The 17,868-nt window shown below is 40.2% G+C and overlaps 1 protein-coding gene across 2 annotated transcripts in view; it reads right to left on the reverse strand.

Annotated features, from left to right (window-relative positions):
- The window catches only part of IGSF10 (immunoglobulin superfamily member 10), a 303,209-nt gene that overhangs the window by 5,473 nt on the left and 279,868 nt on the right, over positions 1-17,868 (reverse strand). For both annotated transcript variants that reach the window (XM_082459510.1, XM_082459511.1), the window contains 2 exons: positions 8,108-12,406; positions 6,740-7,637 (listed from right to left, as the gene is read on the reverse strand). In XM_082459510.1, the coding sequence (XP_082315636.1) occupies positions 6,740-7,637; positions 8,108-12,406 (5,197 nt within the window). The remainder of the gene's footprint in view (positions 1-6,739; positions 7,638-8,107; positions 12,407-17,868) is intronic.

Raw genomic sequence — 17,868 nt, forward strand, 5'->3', positions numbered from 1 at the left:
AGGAGAGGCAGGTGGGAGGGGCCATCCCAGACCAGAGGAGCAGAGGGGGTTTGCCCCACCCACTCGGGCACAGGGAGCATGCTGAGCTCCCAGGCCGACCCCCTGCCCTCCAAACCCCGCTCCAGGCCACATGGGTCCTTAGGGGCATAGGAGGGAGGCTGGGGAGTTCAGGAGAGGCAGGTGGGAAGGGCCCTCTGGGAGGAGCGGGAGAGGAGCAGAGGGCGTTTGAGCCCAGAAAGCCTGCTGGGCTCCCAGGTGAGGTCCCCTGCCCTCTGAGAGCAGGTGTGGGGGGCACGCCTGGGCCCCTTCTGTTCCTTGAACCTAAGCCCCACCCCACCCCCACAGCCCCCAGGGCCTTTTCCAGCCCTGTCAGTGGTCCTGAGCATTGGCCCCGCCCACCACCCAAATCTCACCCTTGCTTAGACCCTGCCTTCCACAGCCAAGGCCTTTTCCAGCCTTTTCCCCCCCCCCCTCCTCTTTTTTACTATTGTGGTACTGTTGTACCTTCTGGTTGTTGAATCATCTATATTTTTATTTTTATATTCCTAACATATCTGTTAGTTTCCTAATCTAATTTTTTACTTTGTTACTGTGGTTTTTTTTTTTTGCTGCCCCAGGCAGCTTACAGGATCTTGGTTCATGAGCCCATGGGTGGGCCAAAGCTCCTGCAGTGGGAGCACTGAGTCCGAACCACTGGACTAACAGAGAACCTCAGACCCCAGGGAATATTCATCCGAGTGAGGTCCCACAGAGTTTCTCATCTCAGCACCAAGACCCAGCTCTACACAGTAGCCTACAAAGCCCAGTGTTGGAAGCCTCAGGCCAAACAACCAGTAAGAGATGAACACAATCCCACTCATAAAAAAAAAAAATGAGATGGCCAAAAAATATGTCACAGATGAAGGAGCAAAGCAAAAACCTACAAGACCAAATAAATGAAGAGGAAATAGGCAATCTACCTGAAAAAGAATTCACAGTAATGATAGTAAAGATGATCCAGAATTTCAGAAATAGAAATGGAGGCACAGATTGAGAAAATACAAGAAATGTTTAACAAAGATCTAGAAGAACTAAAGAATAAACAGAGATGAACAATGTAATAACTGAAATGAAAAATACACTAGAAGGAATCGATAACAGGATAACTGAGGCAGAAGAACGAATAAGTGAGCTGGAAAACAAAACAGTGGAAATAATTGCTGAGGAGCAGAATAAAGAAAGAATGAAAACAATTGAAGACAATCTCAGAGACCTCTGGGACAACACTAAATGCACCAACATTCGAATTCTAGGGGTCCCAGAAGAAGAAGAGGAAAAGAAAGAGCCTGAGAAAACACTTGAAGAGATTATAGTTGAAAACTTCCCTAACATGGGAAAGGAAATAGTCACCCAAGTCCAGGAAGCACAGAGTATCCCATACAGGATAAACCCTAGGAAAAACACACCAAGACACATATTGATCAAACTAACAAAAATTAAAAGAAAAAATATTAAAAACAGCAAGGGAAAAACCAACCATAACATACAAAGGAATCCCCATAAGGTTATCAGCTGATTTTTCAGCAGAAACTCTGCAGGCCAGTAGGGAGTAGCAGGATGTACTTAAAGTGATGAAAGAGAAAAACCTACAATCAAGATTACTCTACCCAGCAAAGATCTCATTCAGATTCGATGGAGAAGTCAAAAGCTTTTCAGACAAGCAAAAGCTAAGAGAATTCAGCACCACCATGAAACCAGCTTTACAACAAATGCTAAAGAAACTTCTTTAAGCGGGAAACACAGACAAGAAAAAGACCCACAAAAACAAACCCAAAACAATTAAGAAAATGGTAATAGGAACATACATATCAATAATAACCTTGAATGTAAATGGATTAAATGCCCCAACCAAAAGACTGAGACTGGCTGAATGGATACAAAAACAAGAACCATCTATATGCTGTCTACAAGAGACCCACATCAGACCACTTCAGGGACACATACAGACTGCAAGTGAAGGGATGGAATAAGATATTCCATGCAAATGGAAATCAAAAGAAAGCTGGAGTAGCAATACTTGTATCAGATAAAAGAGACTTTAAAATAAAGACTGTTACAAGAGATAAGGAGGGACACTACATAATGATCAAAGGATCAATCCAAGAAGAAGATATAACAATTATAAATGTTTATGCACCCAACATAAGAGCACCTCAATACATAAGGCAAATGCTAACAGCCATAAAAGGGGAAATCGACAGTAACACAATAATAGTAGGGGACTTTGACACCCCATTTACACCAGTGGACAGATCATCCAAACAGAAAATAAATAAGGAAACACAAGCTTTAAATGACACAAGAGACCAGATAGGTCTAATTGATATTTATAGAACATTCCACCCAAAAGTGGCAGAATACACTTTCTTCTCAAGTGCACATGGAACATTCTCCAGGATAGATCACATCTTGGGTCACAAATCAAACCTTGGAAAATTTAAGAAAATTGAAATTGTATCAAGCATCTTTTCTGACCACAATGCTATGAGACTGGAAATCAATTACAGGAAAAAAACATAAAAAACACAAACACATGGAGGCTAAACAATACGTTACATGGAGGCTAAACAATACGTTACTAAGTAACCAAGAGATCACTGAAGAAATCAAAGAGCAAATCAAAAAATACCTAGAGACAGTGACAATGAAAACACGACGATCCAAAACCTATGGGATGCAGCAAAAGCAGTTCTAAGAGGGAAGTTTATAGCTATACAGGCCTACCTCAAGAAACAAGAAAAATCTCAAATAAATCTAACCTTACGCCTAAAGGAACTAGAGAAAGAAGAACAAACACAACTGAAAGTTAGCAGAAGGAAAGAAATCATAAAGAGCAGAGCAGAAATAAATGAAATAGAAACAAAGAAAACAATAGCAAAGATCAATAAAACTAAAGCTGGTTCTTTGAGAAGATAAACAAAATTGATAAACCCTTAGCCAGACTCATCAAGAAAAAAAGGAAGAGGACACAAATCAATAAAATTGGAAATGAAAAAGGAGAAATCACAACTAACAAACACTGCAGAAATACAAAGAATTATAAGAGACTACTACAAACAACGATATGCCAATCAAATGGACAACCACGAAGAAATAGACAAATTCTTGAAAAGGTACAATTTTCCAAGACTGAACCAGGAAGAATTAGAAAATATAAACAGACCTATCACAAGTAATGAAATTGAAACTGTGATTTAAAATCTTCCAACAAACAGAAGTCCAGGACCAGATGGCTTCACAGGCCAATTCTGTCAAACATTTAGAGAAGAGCTAACACTGATCCTTCTCAAACTCTTCCAAAATATTGCAGAGGGAGAAACACTCCCAAATTCATTCTACAAAGCCACCGTCACCCTGACACCAAAACCAGAAAAAGATATCACAACAAAAGAAAACTACAGGCCAATATCACTGATGAACATAGGTGCAAAAATCCTGAACAAAATGCTAGCAAACAGAATCCAACAGCACAATAAAAGGATCATACCCCATGATCAAGTGGGATTTATCCCAGGGATGCAAGGATTCTTCAATATATGCAAATTAATCAATGTGATACACCACATTAACCAATTAAGGGATAAAAACCATATGATCATCTCAATAGATGCAGAAAAAGCTTTTGACAAAATTCAACACCCATTTATGATAAAAACTCTCCAGAAAATGGGCATAGAGGGAACCTACCTCAACATAATAAAGGCCATATATGACAAACCCACAGCAAGCATCATACTCAATGGTGAAAAACTGAAAGCATCTCCACTAGGATCAGGAACAAGACAAGGATGTCCACTCTCGCCATTCTTATTCAACATAGTTTTGGAAGTCCTGGCCACAGCAATCAGAGAAGAAAAAGAAATAAAAGGAATACAAATTGGAAAGAAGAAGTAAATCTGTCACTGTTTTCTGATGACATGATACTATGCATAGAAAATCCTAAAGATGCCACCAGAAAACTACCAGAGCTAATCAATGAATTTGGTAAAAGTAACAGGGTACAAAATTAATGCGCAGAAATCTCTGGCATTCCTATACACCAGCAACGAAAAATCAGAAAGAGAAATTAAGCAAACACTCCCATTTACCATTGCAACAAAAAGAATAAAATACCTAGGAATAAACCTGCCTAAGGAGGCAAAAGACTTGTACTCAGAAAACTATAAAACACTGATGAAAGAAATCAAAGATGATATAAACAGATGGAGAAATATACCACGTTCTTGGATTGGAAGAATCGATATTGTGAAAATGACTATACTACCCAAAGCAATCTACAGATTCAATGCAATCCCTATCAAACTACCACTGGCATTCTTCACAGAATTAGAACAAAAAAAAATTTACAATTTGTATGGAAATACAAAAGACCCCAAATAACCAAAGCAATCTTGAGAAAGAAAAATGGAGTGGGAGGAATCAGGCTCCCTGACTTCAAACTATACCAAAAAGCTATAGTAATCAAAGACAGTATGGTGCTAGCACAAAAACAGAAATATAGGTCAATGGAACAGGATAGAAAGTCCAGAGATAAACCCACGCATCTATGGACCCCTCATCTATGACAAAGGAGGCAAGAATATACAATGGAGAAACGGCAGCCTCTTCAATACATGGTGCTGGGAAAAGTGGACAGCTACATGTAAAAGCATGAAATTAGAATACTACCTAACACCATACACAAAAATAAACCCCAAATGGATTAAAGACTTAAAAGTAAGACCAAGACACTATAAAACTCTCAGAGGAAAACAGGAAAAACACTCTTTGGCATGAACCACAGCAAGATCTTTTTTGACCCACCTGCTAGAGTAACAGAAATAACAAAAATAAAAAAATGGGACTTAATTAAACTTAAAAGCTTTTGCACAGCAAAGGAAACCATAAACAAGACAAAAAGACAGCCCTGAGAATGGGAGGAAATATTTGCAAATGAAACAATAAACAAAGGCTTAATCTCCAAAATACACAAACAGCTCATGGAGCTCAATATCAAAAAAACAATCCAGTTAAAAAATGGGTGGAAGACCTAAATAGACATTTCACCAAGGAAGACATATAGATGGCCAAGAGGCACATGAAAAGATGCTCAACATCACTAATTATTAGAGAAATGCAAATCAAAACTACAAGGAGGTATCACCTCACACCAGTCAGAATGGCCATCATCAAAAAAATCTACAAACAAGAAATGCTGGAAAGGGTGTGGTGAAAAGGGAGCCCTCCTGTACTGTTGGTGGGAATATAAATTGATAAAACCACTATGGAAAACAGTATGGAGGTTCCTTAAAAAACTAAAAATAGAACTACCATATGACCCAGCAATCCCACTACTGGGCACACACCCTGAGAAAACCATAATTCAAAAAGAGACATGTACCACAATGTTCATTGCAGCACTATTTACAATAGCCAGGACATGGAACCAACCTCAATGTCCATCAACAGATGAATGGATAAAGAAGATGTGGCAAATATATACAATGGAATATTACTCAGCCATGAAAAGAAACAAAACTGAGTTATTTGGAGTGAGGTGGATGGACCTAGAGTCTGTCTATGGAATCTTAAAAAAAAAAAAAAATGGTACTGATGAACCTAGTTGCAGGGCAGGAATAAAGAGATAGACATAGAAAATGGACTTGAGGACATGGGGTGGGAGGGCGAAGCTGGGGCAAAGTTAGAGCAACATTAACATATATACACTACCGAACATAAAATAGATAGCTGGTGGGAAGCAGCAGCATGGCACAGGGAGATTGGCTTGGTGCTTTGTGATGCCTAGAGGGGTGGGATAGGGAAGATGGGAGGGAGGCTCAAGAGGGAGAGGATATGTGTATGCATGTGGCTCATTCGCTTTGTTGTGCAACAGAAACTAACACAGTATTGTGAAGCAGTTATACTCCAATAAGGATCTATTAAAAATAAATAAATTAACACACAAACATATAAAATGGAAATGTTCATTCCCATCTTTTCTGTCATATTATGAAACATCATTGTATGAAGTCATGTAAATGGCAAAAATTAATACTCATAAACTTATTTTTCAAAGATTTAATCTGTACAGAAGACAGTTAAAAATCACTATTAATATGCCTGTAACAGGAGATATTAGAGAAAGTATGTATGTGTATATATGTGTCTGACACCGTCAGAATGATTGGAGGTCCTGAATACATGTCACTTTGTGAAGGCCTTAATGTTGTGACTTTCATAAAGTGCTTTGCAGTTTTAGGGTAGAATAAATTAAGTATAGATTGCACTAAAATTGAAAATGCTTTACTAGGAGACTCTGAAGAGTGAAATAATGAAGTGCATCTCTCCAGAACTTGATTGCTTTACAACATTCCCTCTTATTTTTGGATAGGAAAATTATAAATACATTTACACAGGTACCATTTTAAAACTGTCACAAGTATGGAAGCAAATGAGATTTTTTATCCTTCTTTTTAACTACATAAACTCAGTAAGAAGCTGGCCCTTAGAGTATGGCATGTAAGAAACTTGGTTTTTATGTAATTTGTATTATTTTGTATTAGTCTCAAAACGATTAGGTTTTCTTTAGAGCGAGTTACTTTCCTGTGCAGAGTCTGTGTGCTCTCTAACACTGCTGCTACTCTCGCTCTACCCCTTTTACCAGTTCAGAAGTTGTACAGCTAAATAAAGAAGATAATCTCAACAGAAAGGTATGGTTTACCTGTGCCACTGGTTGACGACAGCCTTGGATGGTAGCCTCCAGGTTATTTTCGGTTTCGGCTCCCCAATGGCTGAGCAGTTCAGTAGTAATTTGTCCCCCAGATTCACCTCCGTCCATTTCTGGGATGCAAATTCTATCCTGGGGATGGTCTCTCGTTCTTCCACTGTAAGAATTACCACCCTTCTCTCTGAGCCAGTGGAGCTGGTAGCAATGCATTCATAAGTGCCCCGGTCTGAAGAGGCTATGTTTCTTATAAACAGAGTTCCATTTGAAAATAAGAACTTGGAATTGATCAACTGTAATGGTTTCACTTCGGTGCCATCAGAGAGGACCCAGTGAACACCGGGCTGAGGAGTTCCTTTTGCAGTACAGGGCAGTTTCAAACTTTCACCCCAAGTCCCTGCAATAACTTGCCTCTTTTGTTCTAGAATAACAGGTGGGGCCGCAATAACTTGTATTTTAACCAGCAGTGCATCCTGGCCCACTGGGTTGCTGGCCACGCATTTGTAGAAGCCCCTGTCATAAATGCTGAGATTGTGGATGACCAGCGTTCCGTCAGATGTCACCAGGGCCTGCCTATTCCCCTCGGATGATTCAGAGACCACTGTCTGGTTTGCAAGAATCCAGGAAATTGTAGGGCTGGGCCTGCCTTCAGCTCTGCACTTCAGTTCCACTGTGCTTCCAGAATGGGCTGTGATCTCCTTAGTATGTCTCTCCAGGATCCTGGGGGGATAGGAAACCACGGACAAGGTGACGTGAAGGCGGTCTGTGCCAAATGGATTGGATGCTGAGCACAGGTACTGTCCGCGGTCCTGAATGTCCACCCTCTGTATCGACAGGGTACCATTGGGGAGCACCTGGAACCTGCTGTTCTGTTTCCTTTCAGAAAAATCAAGTCCTGATAAGAAGAAAGAAATTTATAGCCATAGGTCATCAAAGTTTAGATAGTAAACGTAAGTTGCTCACGTGGAAGTCTCAAGAGGAAAGCTATCTTTTTGTTAGGCTACTGGGAAAAAAATATATTTAAAATTAAGACACCTAGTCTTCAGAATACTAAAGTTATTTCTGGATTTTTTTTTAAACCCTAATTTTAATGTAAAAGCCAGATGCTTCAACACAATGACCATTCACAGTTTCTTTGGATCTGCTTTCAAAGCATTTCAAAAAAAATGGTCTTAACATATGTTTTAAAACCTTCTAATGAGCAAAAAGCCATGCATATATCAAATAAGGATATTAATTGGTTGAGTCTTGGAGAAATCTGATGTTGATGTTGATTATTTGGATCCATAACCCCGAAACATAACACAATATTTTCCTTGCTTTATAACTAAAGAAGATGAAGCGTAAAGAAACAGTTTCAAATACCTGATGAGACTCTGGTCCAGTGGATAGTGGGCATGGGATTCCCAACAGCGTCACAAGGAAGAAAGGCATCTGAGTTAGCTGGAACAGTAAAACTTGCCGCTCTTCCTCCAACTATTCTGGGCCTTTCAAATATATTCCTAGATAAAGAATCAAAGGGAAGGAATTTGGACGTTGTTATTTTTTGAATTGGTGTCTTATCGAAGCTACTTTTCTTTGCCTTCTTCTGCATATCCCAATTTGAAGCATGAGTGGTGTCCTCTGGCAGATCTGGAGTGGGCAGTATGCTCACTACTGGCTTTTTGACCTTTTCAGCCATTTCTGGGTGTGACTTGTGCCAAAAGTGGTTTTCTGACCAGGGAGAGGGAGTCAACTCAGAATTCTGTGATTTAGCTGTTATCAGTGCTGGCATAGGAGTAGAACGTAACAGATTGGAGTAGATAAAGCGGGTGATTCCAACTGTGAACTTGGCATTTGGGTGAGTTTGGGGAGATGTTACTGCTAATTGCTCTGGACGAGCATCGTGCTTTGAGGATTCATGTGACTTGACCATTGTACGTGTCATCATCCTGAAAATGGGAGTTGCCATATTGTCAGCAACTGCACTTTGCTTACTCAAGGGAGGGGAGGTGGGAGTTGGCATTGGAGTGGCACTGGCGCTCAGGAAGGGTGGCACGGTTGAGTGTCTAAGGACTGTGTTCCTAGTGGTGGTACTCTGGTGTAGTTTGCTAGACAAAGTGGTTTCAGAAGCAGCTGTGCTCTTCAAAGTCTGACTCCTTTTCTGGGGTGGTTCTTCAAGTACATCTGTCAGATTAAAGGTTCTTGGATGAAGACCAATCGTGCTTGAAATTTCTCTTATGTTTTCTAGAAGAGAATGAGTGAAAGCAGACACACTGGGTTCGGTTGAAGTTTCAGCTGCTCTTAGGACAGGAAGTGTCACAGTGGTGGGTGTAATGAAGCCAGAAATCTGGCTGGGAGAGTTATTTGGGTCATTCCTATTCTTTTGAGGCTCCTTTATTCTTTGTACTTTTCGTGCCCTGGGTCTGGCTATTTGGGCTTTGTTGATAATGATAGATGCAGGGGCAGTAGGAGCAGTTGTCAGCATGGCTGTTTGCAGTGATATGAAATCTGTACTTGATTCTTTGCTTGAGCCACTAGGAGGTGTAGGGTAAACAGGTGGGAAGGGCAGCTCCTTCATTGTTGGGAGACTTATACGACTGTGTGTTTTAGTGGTACTGTGGTGAGTTGTAGCTGATGTTGCAGATGGAATTTGCATCACACTTGCTGAGAGTGTTGTGAAATGGAAGGGGGAAACCTTATCTGTGGGTAAAGCAGGAGATATTTTAGGAAGCACCAAGTCTGTGCTTTTTTGTGAACCAAATTTTTGCTGATTCTTTAGCTTTTCTTTTTGGATATGGTTATTTACAAAGATATGATGCCAGGGGAATTTCCTTCTTGAAAATCTTGTAATGGCTGTAGTAGTAGGCATAGGTGGCTTGATGGTGGGACCTGGAAGTGGCGATACAATCACTGAATCTCTTTTAGCTTCACTGGCTTTAGACACGCTTGGGTAACTAATATTTGTTGCATGAGTCATAACTGCACAAGTTGGAGTCACTTGTGTACTTTCAGCACTGAGATATTTTATTGTCGGTGTTGTTTTCTCAACATCTACATTTGGTTTTTTCTCAAATAGTAATGATGGATTGTGGACTAGAGTTGTAGATTCTTCTGCTATGACTCTGGCAATTTTAGCTTCAGGGAGGGTGACGGGGGAAGACCTTGGAAAAGGCAATGCTGCAGCAGTGGTGAGTCTTCCTCTGGGAGAACAGGATGGGCATACCACATTGTGCTCTGTGGCTGAAAATGCCGTGGTTCTTTCTACAGAAGAACCTCTGAGTGTTGGCCTCACAAAGCTGTATCCATGCTGACGGAAAATTGGAGCTCGCCCCCTGCTCCAAATTTTCCTCCGTCTTCCAAAGTGTCTGGACAGTGGAGTGTTAATTGTACTATTTCTAGGAATGTGTAACTGAGAATGAGCAGCAGTGTGTGGGTCTGAACGGAGCTTAGAGGTGTTAGGTTTTTGAGTAACATGAGAATGGGAATGATGGCTCCAGGGTTCGCTGACTCCTATTACAGACGTCTGATGACTATTCGTGGCATTTACTGATCCTAAAAATACATCAGCTTTGCTGTTAGTACTACCCAGAATTTTGATATGGACATCTTTGATTGTAGTAGCCCCCACTGTTAATGGGGGTGCACTTTGCAAATGCTCTCTTTTTCTCTCCGTGTCGTCAGCATCCTGAAATTGACTTGCTTCAGGTAGTAGAGGAAAGATAGTAGATAAATTTCGGTTGGTTGTGCCTTGCATTTTGCTTGATGTGGTTGCATTCATATTCTTTGACATGGCTTTAGTTTTAATAGTAGTAGATGGTTTGAAATCTCTAGGTTTTTCAGGCAGTAGTATCTGTGGACTCACAATTGGGGAGACTTGGGTGCCAGCAGTTATACTTGTCACAGGGCTATCAGATGATTTTCTGGAATCAGCAGTCACTGTCCTTGCCAGAACACTGGGAACTTTAGTCGCCAGGACCATAAATTCCTCTTTTGGAGGGAGCATGCCTGATGAGTCTACTTCCTCACCAGGTGTTTCCAGGAGTTGAGTGACCAGTGGAGGTGGCTTTGTTATGGTATTTTCTCGCTTCTCTGGCATAATATTCTTTTTAGCTTTCTCCAGTAGTGCTGCCCAGTGTTGTGGGTCAATTCTCTGGGCAGAGGGAGGGAACTGCCTCCTGTGCTCTCTGAAACGTCGGTTGTTTGCATCTCCACCCCGCTGGGCTATTAACACCCCATGCTTAGGATTCTTACTTGTGATTGAGACTTGTTTTCCAGCCTCAGCCCTCACTGGAGCAGATGTGGGGAGTTGTGCAGCTGGTGGGTCCTTAAGCTGAGCAATGGAATTGGGCTCATCAAACCCAGATCCATCTGTTTCTACATTATGCTCCACTGGCTGTTGCCCTTTTATTTTGACTGAAACTTTGTTAATTAAAAAATCGATCCCTGATGGGTTGGCTGCTACACAACGATAATGACCCTGGTCTTTTTGAGTCGCCTGTAATATTCTTAACGTGCCATTGTTAAGAATTTGCTTATCTCTTGAGGACTGATGGAGCACAGTGTTTCCTGGAAGAACCCAGCTGACAGAGGCATCTGGGATACCCGTAGAATGGCATGGAAGGTCAAGTGTTTCACCAATGGAAACTATATGACGAGCTCCATTTTCCTGATAAGCTTCTACGTAGGGCTCTACCACAGTAATCCTATAGGTGAGAATATCTGCATCATCGTAATTGGTGCTTATGCAGTGGTATATGCCTGTGTCAAAACTATCAGCCATCTGGAGTTCCAGCTTTCCACTTTTGTCTATCAGGACTCGTCCATCCTCACTAACGTAAGGGGCTCTCACTTTACTTCCATCAGCTAGAAGCCACTCCAGTTGTGGGGGAGGGTCTCCTTGGCTGGGGCAATCTAGGTCAATGGTCCCACCGACCAAAACAGTGCGTTCCCGCTTAGTATTGTTATCCCTGGAAATCATGGTCCAATTGTGTTTCTCTGGCTTCATCTCTGCCCTTGGTAAAGTGACTTGGGCATCGCTGGAGTACTGGATCTGCAATGTACTGAGTGTGGTGGCAGTTCTGTTTAGCTGCAAGGAAATTTGGTCTTGCATTAACCAAGAGGGATCTGCTCTGAGATCAGCCTCGATGTTGGTAAAGATGTCTTCAGGCTTCAGTACCACCTGTTTATATTTGTAGCAGAGTTGTGGTGTTTCAGTGAGCAAGTGGCTCCTTTCTAGGATCAGAGGAGAGTCACTGTACAAAGCCAGCACTTTCCACACTGGCTGAATGTGACTGTAGTCTATGTTACACACCAGAAATGCTGAAAACGATGCATTTAGCATGATGTAGTCATTTTCTGCAGTGAACGCAGTGGATGATGTTGTTGAGGGCTTTTGGATACTGCAGATCATGTTAGCTTCATTTCCAGACTGGTCTGTCATATTCAAAGTCAGGGAGCCGAAGGGTGCCATGAAATCTTGGGGAGAGATGGACACAGAAACACTATCTTCCAGAATAGTCAGGCTCTTCAATTTCAGGGAGGGGTCAATGGTTGGCTTGGCACACAGGAAAGCTGCAGCTGGGACCATAACTAAGGGCCTGCCTTTAGAGGTCCTGGGGTTCATGCAACGTGGACATTGCTGAGGACTGGAGGGACTTCTGTCTTTTTTGCATTTTATTATATCTAGAAAAAATGACAATTGAATTATTGCCAGTTGTGGCTTCTTTATGAATTAACATTTAAACATTTTGAATAAGTAGCTTTTACTAGAATTTAAAACAACAATTTAGAAATTTTAGTGTTTTGTCCTTTTTTTTTTTTTTTTTGTCTTTGGATTGATTTCTGAAAACAAATTGTCTATATACCCTGCCACAATATCATATCCATAGGCACAAGGACTTTGTCTGTCTTGTTCACTGTTATATTTCCCATGCCTATAAAGTACCTGATATTTATATATTTGGTACTCAGTAAATATTAGTTGAATAAATCGTTTCCTTATCTAGGGAAACAGAATGCTATGCTTATGTTTGTTGCTTTTTATTAACTTATTTATTATTTAGTTCTGGTTTCCCTATTTTAATGTTTTAAGACTCAGAGACCTTCACTGTCCTTTAAATGGTAACCTGTTTGATAAATTACCATTTATAAGTCCTTGGATATCATTAAGAACCCAAGTTTCTGTCCATTACCAAAAAGAACAATGAGTGAATTACAAGGTATCTTGGTGTGGTCTAGCTTGACCGCAGTAGGAATGGAGACAACAAGATGGTTGCAGGAGATAATGAAGTTGGTAGAACCAATCAATAAGAGGTGAGGATGTGGTTGAACAGAGACGGTGATTAAGAAGAAGAGTGAAGGAAGACACAGTATGACTTTGGTAACTGAGGTAGACTCAATGGAGGAGGATCAAGTTTAATGGGGAGAGAGGAACATTGTGCCCAAGCAACAGAGCAGCCCATTAAAGGACTGACATTTTGGTGAAGTCAGAAGCCTGAAAAATCTTATAGCTCTTGGACCACCCTAAGCCTTTGTGAATCATAGAAACCACCTCTTTCAGGTATTCAGATATCACGTACCTGGTCATTTAAAAATACAGCTCTGGTGAGCCTATTTAAAATGGCTGGTCACTGCAATACTTGATTAGAGGTATGGAGTTTTACCTCCTACAAAATACAGCCAGGGACTTCCATGCTGTTCCATATCATGCATTAGACACAGCAAGTAAAAGAAGAATTGTACTTCTTAGAAGATATCATTTGACAGAGTGGCCAGACAGGGTCAAATCACCTTCCCTTGTGTGCATGATTCCTCTCAAAGGCTTGAGAAAATCTCTTTGACCAATGACTCCAAACCCTTCAGTGTGTACTTCAATGTTACAGGCAATGCCACATATATCTGGCTACTCAGCATTCTTCAGCAAAGTTTAAAGTCCCAACTTACATAGAGGAGGTAGCTGGCAAGTCTACAAACCTCTTTGAGCACTCATAAGAGGCTCTTCTCAACCACCTACTTAACCAACAGCTGTGACCTTTTACCTACTTCCCAGTACCCTGGGCTCAAACCCTGCTATAGCAAAAAACATGGCAGACTTCTGGCGTAATTAAACCTCATCACAGAATTATGATCCTATCTTGGTTTGATTATTGCTCAGCCCTGGACATCAGGTATTTTACCTCAGTTGCAAATCTGATCATGTCATTTACATTCTCTCCACCACACTCAGTTCCATTCACACAGAAACGCTTTCCATTCCTTAACTCTCCTATGCCCTATCAAGCTCAGGCATATGTTGTCCCTCCTACTTCCAGTACACTTGCTGTCTGATAGGCCCTCTTCTGTCACTGCCTAACTACTTACCTCCTTCATTACCCAGCCAGAAGAGTGCTACTTCTGGGTGGGCTCTCTTCTTTTTGTTCTCCTGGTACCTTCCACTTCTCGTATCCTAGTCCTCATTGCCCACTAGTAGAGAGACTTGTCTAGTTGTCTGTCTTCCCACAAGACTGTAAGCCCATTACTTGTTGATCTGTGTGTCCCAACCCTGGCAAAGGGATGGTCAGGAAAGATTACAGGAAGGAAGGAAGGGCAGCCTAATTCTAAGACCACATTTCTTCCACATTTTAGCTTATAAATTGTGTCGTGCAACCGAAGGTGTTTACAGTAGTGACTGACCAGCTGGCAGTCTTGATATAGCTACCACTGCTTGCACACACACAAATACTGTTATAGCTGTTGATATTTACATATATTGTTTTCTCTTCAATTGAGTTACATTCACTGTTGGTATTACATATATTGTTTGCCACTTAAAATGTTTCTATTAAGATAACACTATGCTTGGCATTACGATAAGAAGTTATTATGCATATAGAAAGACCTGGAAACAGAAGCAGGACATAAATTTAATATTTGTGAAGTAAGTGTTTGTCAGAGAAATGGCCACAAACTCATATTTCATAGAAAAGCAGCACCTAGAGCTTTGTGAAACCTAAGAATGGAGGATACCCAAACATAGATGAAGCTGTGTTACATTTAACTACTGAGATATGTGCAAAAGGACTGCCAAGTGAGGCAACTGAAGGTATGAGAAACTGTCAATCTCTTAGAATATATGGAAAAAATGTCAAAGCAGAAGTTGATGTGACTGACTCATGAGTCTCACAGAATGATCATTAAGGCATCTCAGTCAAAGGAGAACACTTGATTGTTTAGACACGACCAAGAAATGTTAGCACTAATGGGGTTGGCTAATGATATATAATGAATGAATATATGTAACACAATAATAGTGGGGGAATTTAACACCCCACTTTCATCAATGGACAGATCATTCAGACAGAAAATCAATAAGGAAACACAGGCCTTAAATGACACATTAGACCAGATGGACTTAACTGATATTTATAGAGTATTCCATCCAAAAATGGCAGAATACACATTCCTCTCAAATGCACATGGAACATTCTCCAGGACTGATCACATACTGGGCCACAAAGCAAGCCTCGGTATATTTAAGAAAACTGAACAGTATCAAGTATCTTTTCCACCCAAAACACCATGAGATTAGAAATCGATGACAAGAAAAAACTGTAAAAAACACAAACAGCTGGAGGCTGAACAATATGCTACTAAACAACCAATGGATCACAGAAGAAATCAAATAGGGAATCAAAAATACCTAGAGTCAAATGAAAACAAAAGTACAATGATCCAAAACCTATAGGATGGAGCAAAAGCAGTTCTAAGAGGGACGTTTATAGCAATACAATCCTAGGAAACAAGAAAAATCCCAAATAAAAAACCTAACCTTACAGCTAAAGCAACTAGAGAAAGAAGAACGAACAAAACCCAAAGTTAGTAGAAGGAAAGAAATCATAAAGATCAGAGCAGAGAGGGCAGACAGCAGAAGCAAGAAGAACTACAATCCTGCAGCCTGTGGAACAAAACCACATTCACAGAAAGACACACAAGATGAAGAGGCAGAGGGCTATGTACCAGATGAAGGAACAAAATAAACCCCCAGAAAAACAACTAAATGAAGTGGAGATAGGCAACCTTCCAGAAAAAGAATTCAGAATAATGATAGTGAAGATGATCCACGACCTCGGAAAAAGAATGGAGGCAAAGATCGAGAAGATGCAAGAAGTGTTTAACAAAGACCTAGAAGAATTAAAGAACAAACAAACAGAGATGAACAATACAATAACTGAAATGAAAAGTACACTAGAAGGAATCAATAGCAGAATAACTGAGGCAGAAGAACGGATAAGTGACCTGGAAGACAGAATGGTGAAAATCACTGCTGCGAAAAAGAATAAAGAAAAAAGAATGAAAAGAAATGAAGACAGCCTAAGAGACCCCAGGACAACATTACACGCAACAACATTCGCATTATAGGGGTCCCAGAAGGAAAAGAGAGAGAGAAAGGACCTGAGAAAATATTTGAAGAGATTATAGTCAAAAACTTCCCTAACATGGAAAAGCAAATAGCCACCCAAGTCCAGGAAGTGCAGAGTGTCCCATACAGGATAAACCCAAGGAGAAACACGCCAAGAAACATAGTGATCAAACTGGCAAAAATTAAAGACAAAGAAAAATCATTGAAAGCAGCAAGGGAAAAATGACAAATAATATACAAGGGAACTCCCATAAGGCTAACAGCTGATTTCTCAGCAGAAACTCTACAAGCCAGAAGGGAGTGGCATGATATACTTAAAGTGATGAAAGAAAAGAACTTACAACCAAGATTACTCTACCCAGCAAGGATCTCATTCAGATTCCATGGAGAAGTCAAAAGCTTTTCAGACAAGCAAAAGCTAAGAGAATTCAGCACCACCAAACCAGCTCTACAACAAATGCTAAAGGAACTTCTCTAAGTGGGAAACACAAGAGAAGAAAAGAACCTACAAAAACAAACCCAAAACAATTAAGAAAATGGTCATAGGAACATACATATCGATGATTACCTTAAACGTGAATGGATTAAACGCTCCAACCAAAAGACACAGATTGCTGAATGGATACAAAAACAAGACCCATATATATGCTGTCTACAAGAGACCCACTTCAGACCTAGGGACACATACAGACTGAAAGTGAGGGGATGGAAAAAGATATTCCATGCAAATGGAAATCAAAAGAAAGCTGGAGTAGCTATACTCATATCAGATAAAATAGACTTTAAAATAAAGAATGTTACAAGAGACAAGGAAGGACACTACATAATGATCAAGGGATCAATCCAGGAAGAAGATATAACAATTATAAATATATATGCACCCAACATAGGAGCACCTCAATACATAAGGCAACTGCTAACGGCTATAAAAGAGGAAATCGACAGTAACACAATCATAGTGGGAGACTTTAACACCTCACTTACACCAATCAACAGATTATCCAAACAGAAAATTAATAAGGAAACACAGATTTAAATGACACAATAGACCAGATAGATTTAACTGATATTTATAGGATATCCCATCCAAAAACAGCAGATTACACTTTCCTCTCAAGTGTGCACGGAACATTCTCCAGGATAGATCACATCTTGGGTCACAAATCTAGCCTCAGTAAATTTAAGAAAACTGAAATCATATCAAGCATCTTTTCTGACCACAACACTATGAGATTAGCAATCAATTTCAGGGAAAAAAACATAAAAAACACAAACACATGGACCGTAACAATACGTTACTAAGTAACCAAGAGATCACTGAAGAAATCAAAGAGGAAATCAAAAAATACCTAGAGACAAATGACAATGAAAACACGATGATCCAAAACCTATGGGATGCAGCAAAAGCAGTTCTAAGAGGAAAGTTTGTAGCTATATAAACCTACCTCAAGAAACAAGAAAAATCTCAACTAAACAATCTAACCTTACACCTAAAGGAACTAAAGAAGAACAAACACAACCCAAAGGTAGCAGAATGAAAGAAATCATAAAGATCAAAGCAGAAATAAATGAAATAGAAACAAAGAAAACAATAGCAAAGATCAATAAAACTAAAAGCTGGTTCTTTGAGAAGATAAACAAAATTGATAAACCATTAGCCAGACTCATCAAGAAAAAGAGGGAGAGGACTCAAATCAATAAAATTAGAAACGAAAAAGGAGAAGTTACAACAGACACTGCAGAAATA

This window comes from Balaenoptera physalus (genome assembly GCF_965194825.1).
Source record: "Balaenoptera physalus genome assembly, chromosome: 4".
NCBI classification, from domain to species: domain Eukaryota; kingdom Metazoa; phylum Chordata; class Mammalia; order Artiodactyla; family Balaenopteridae; genus Balaenoptera; species Balaenoptera physalus.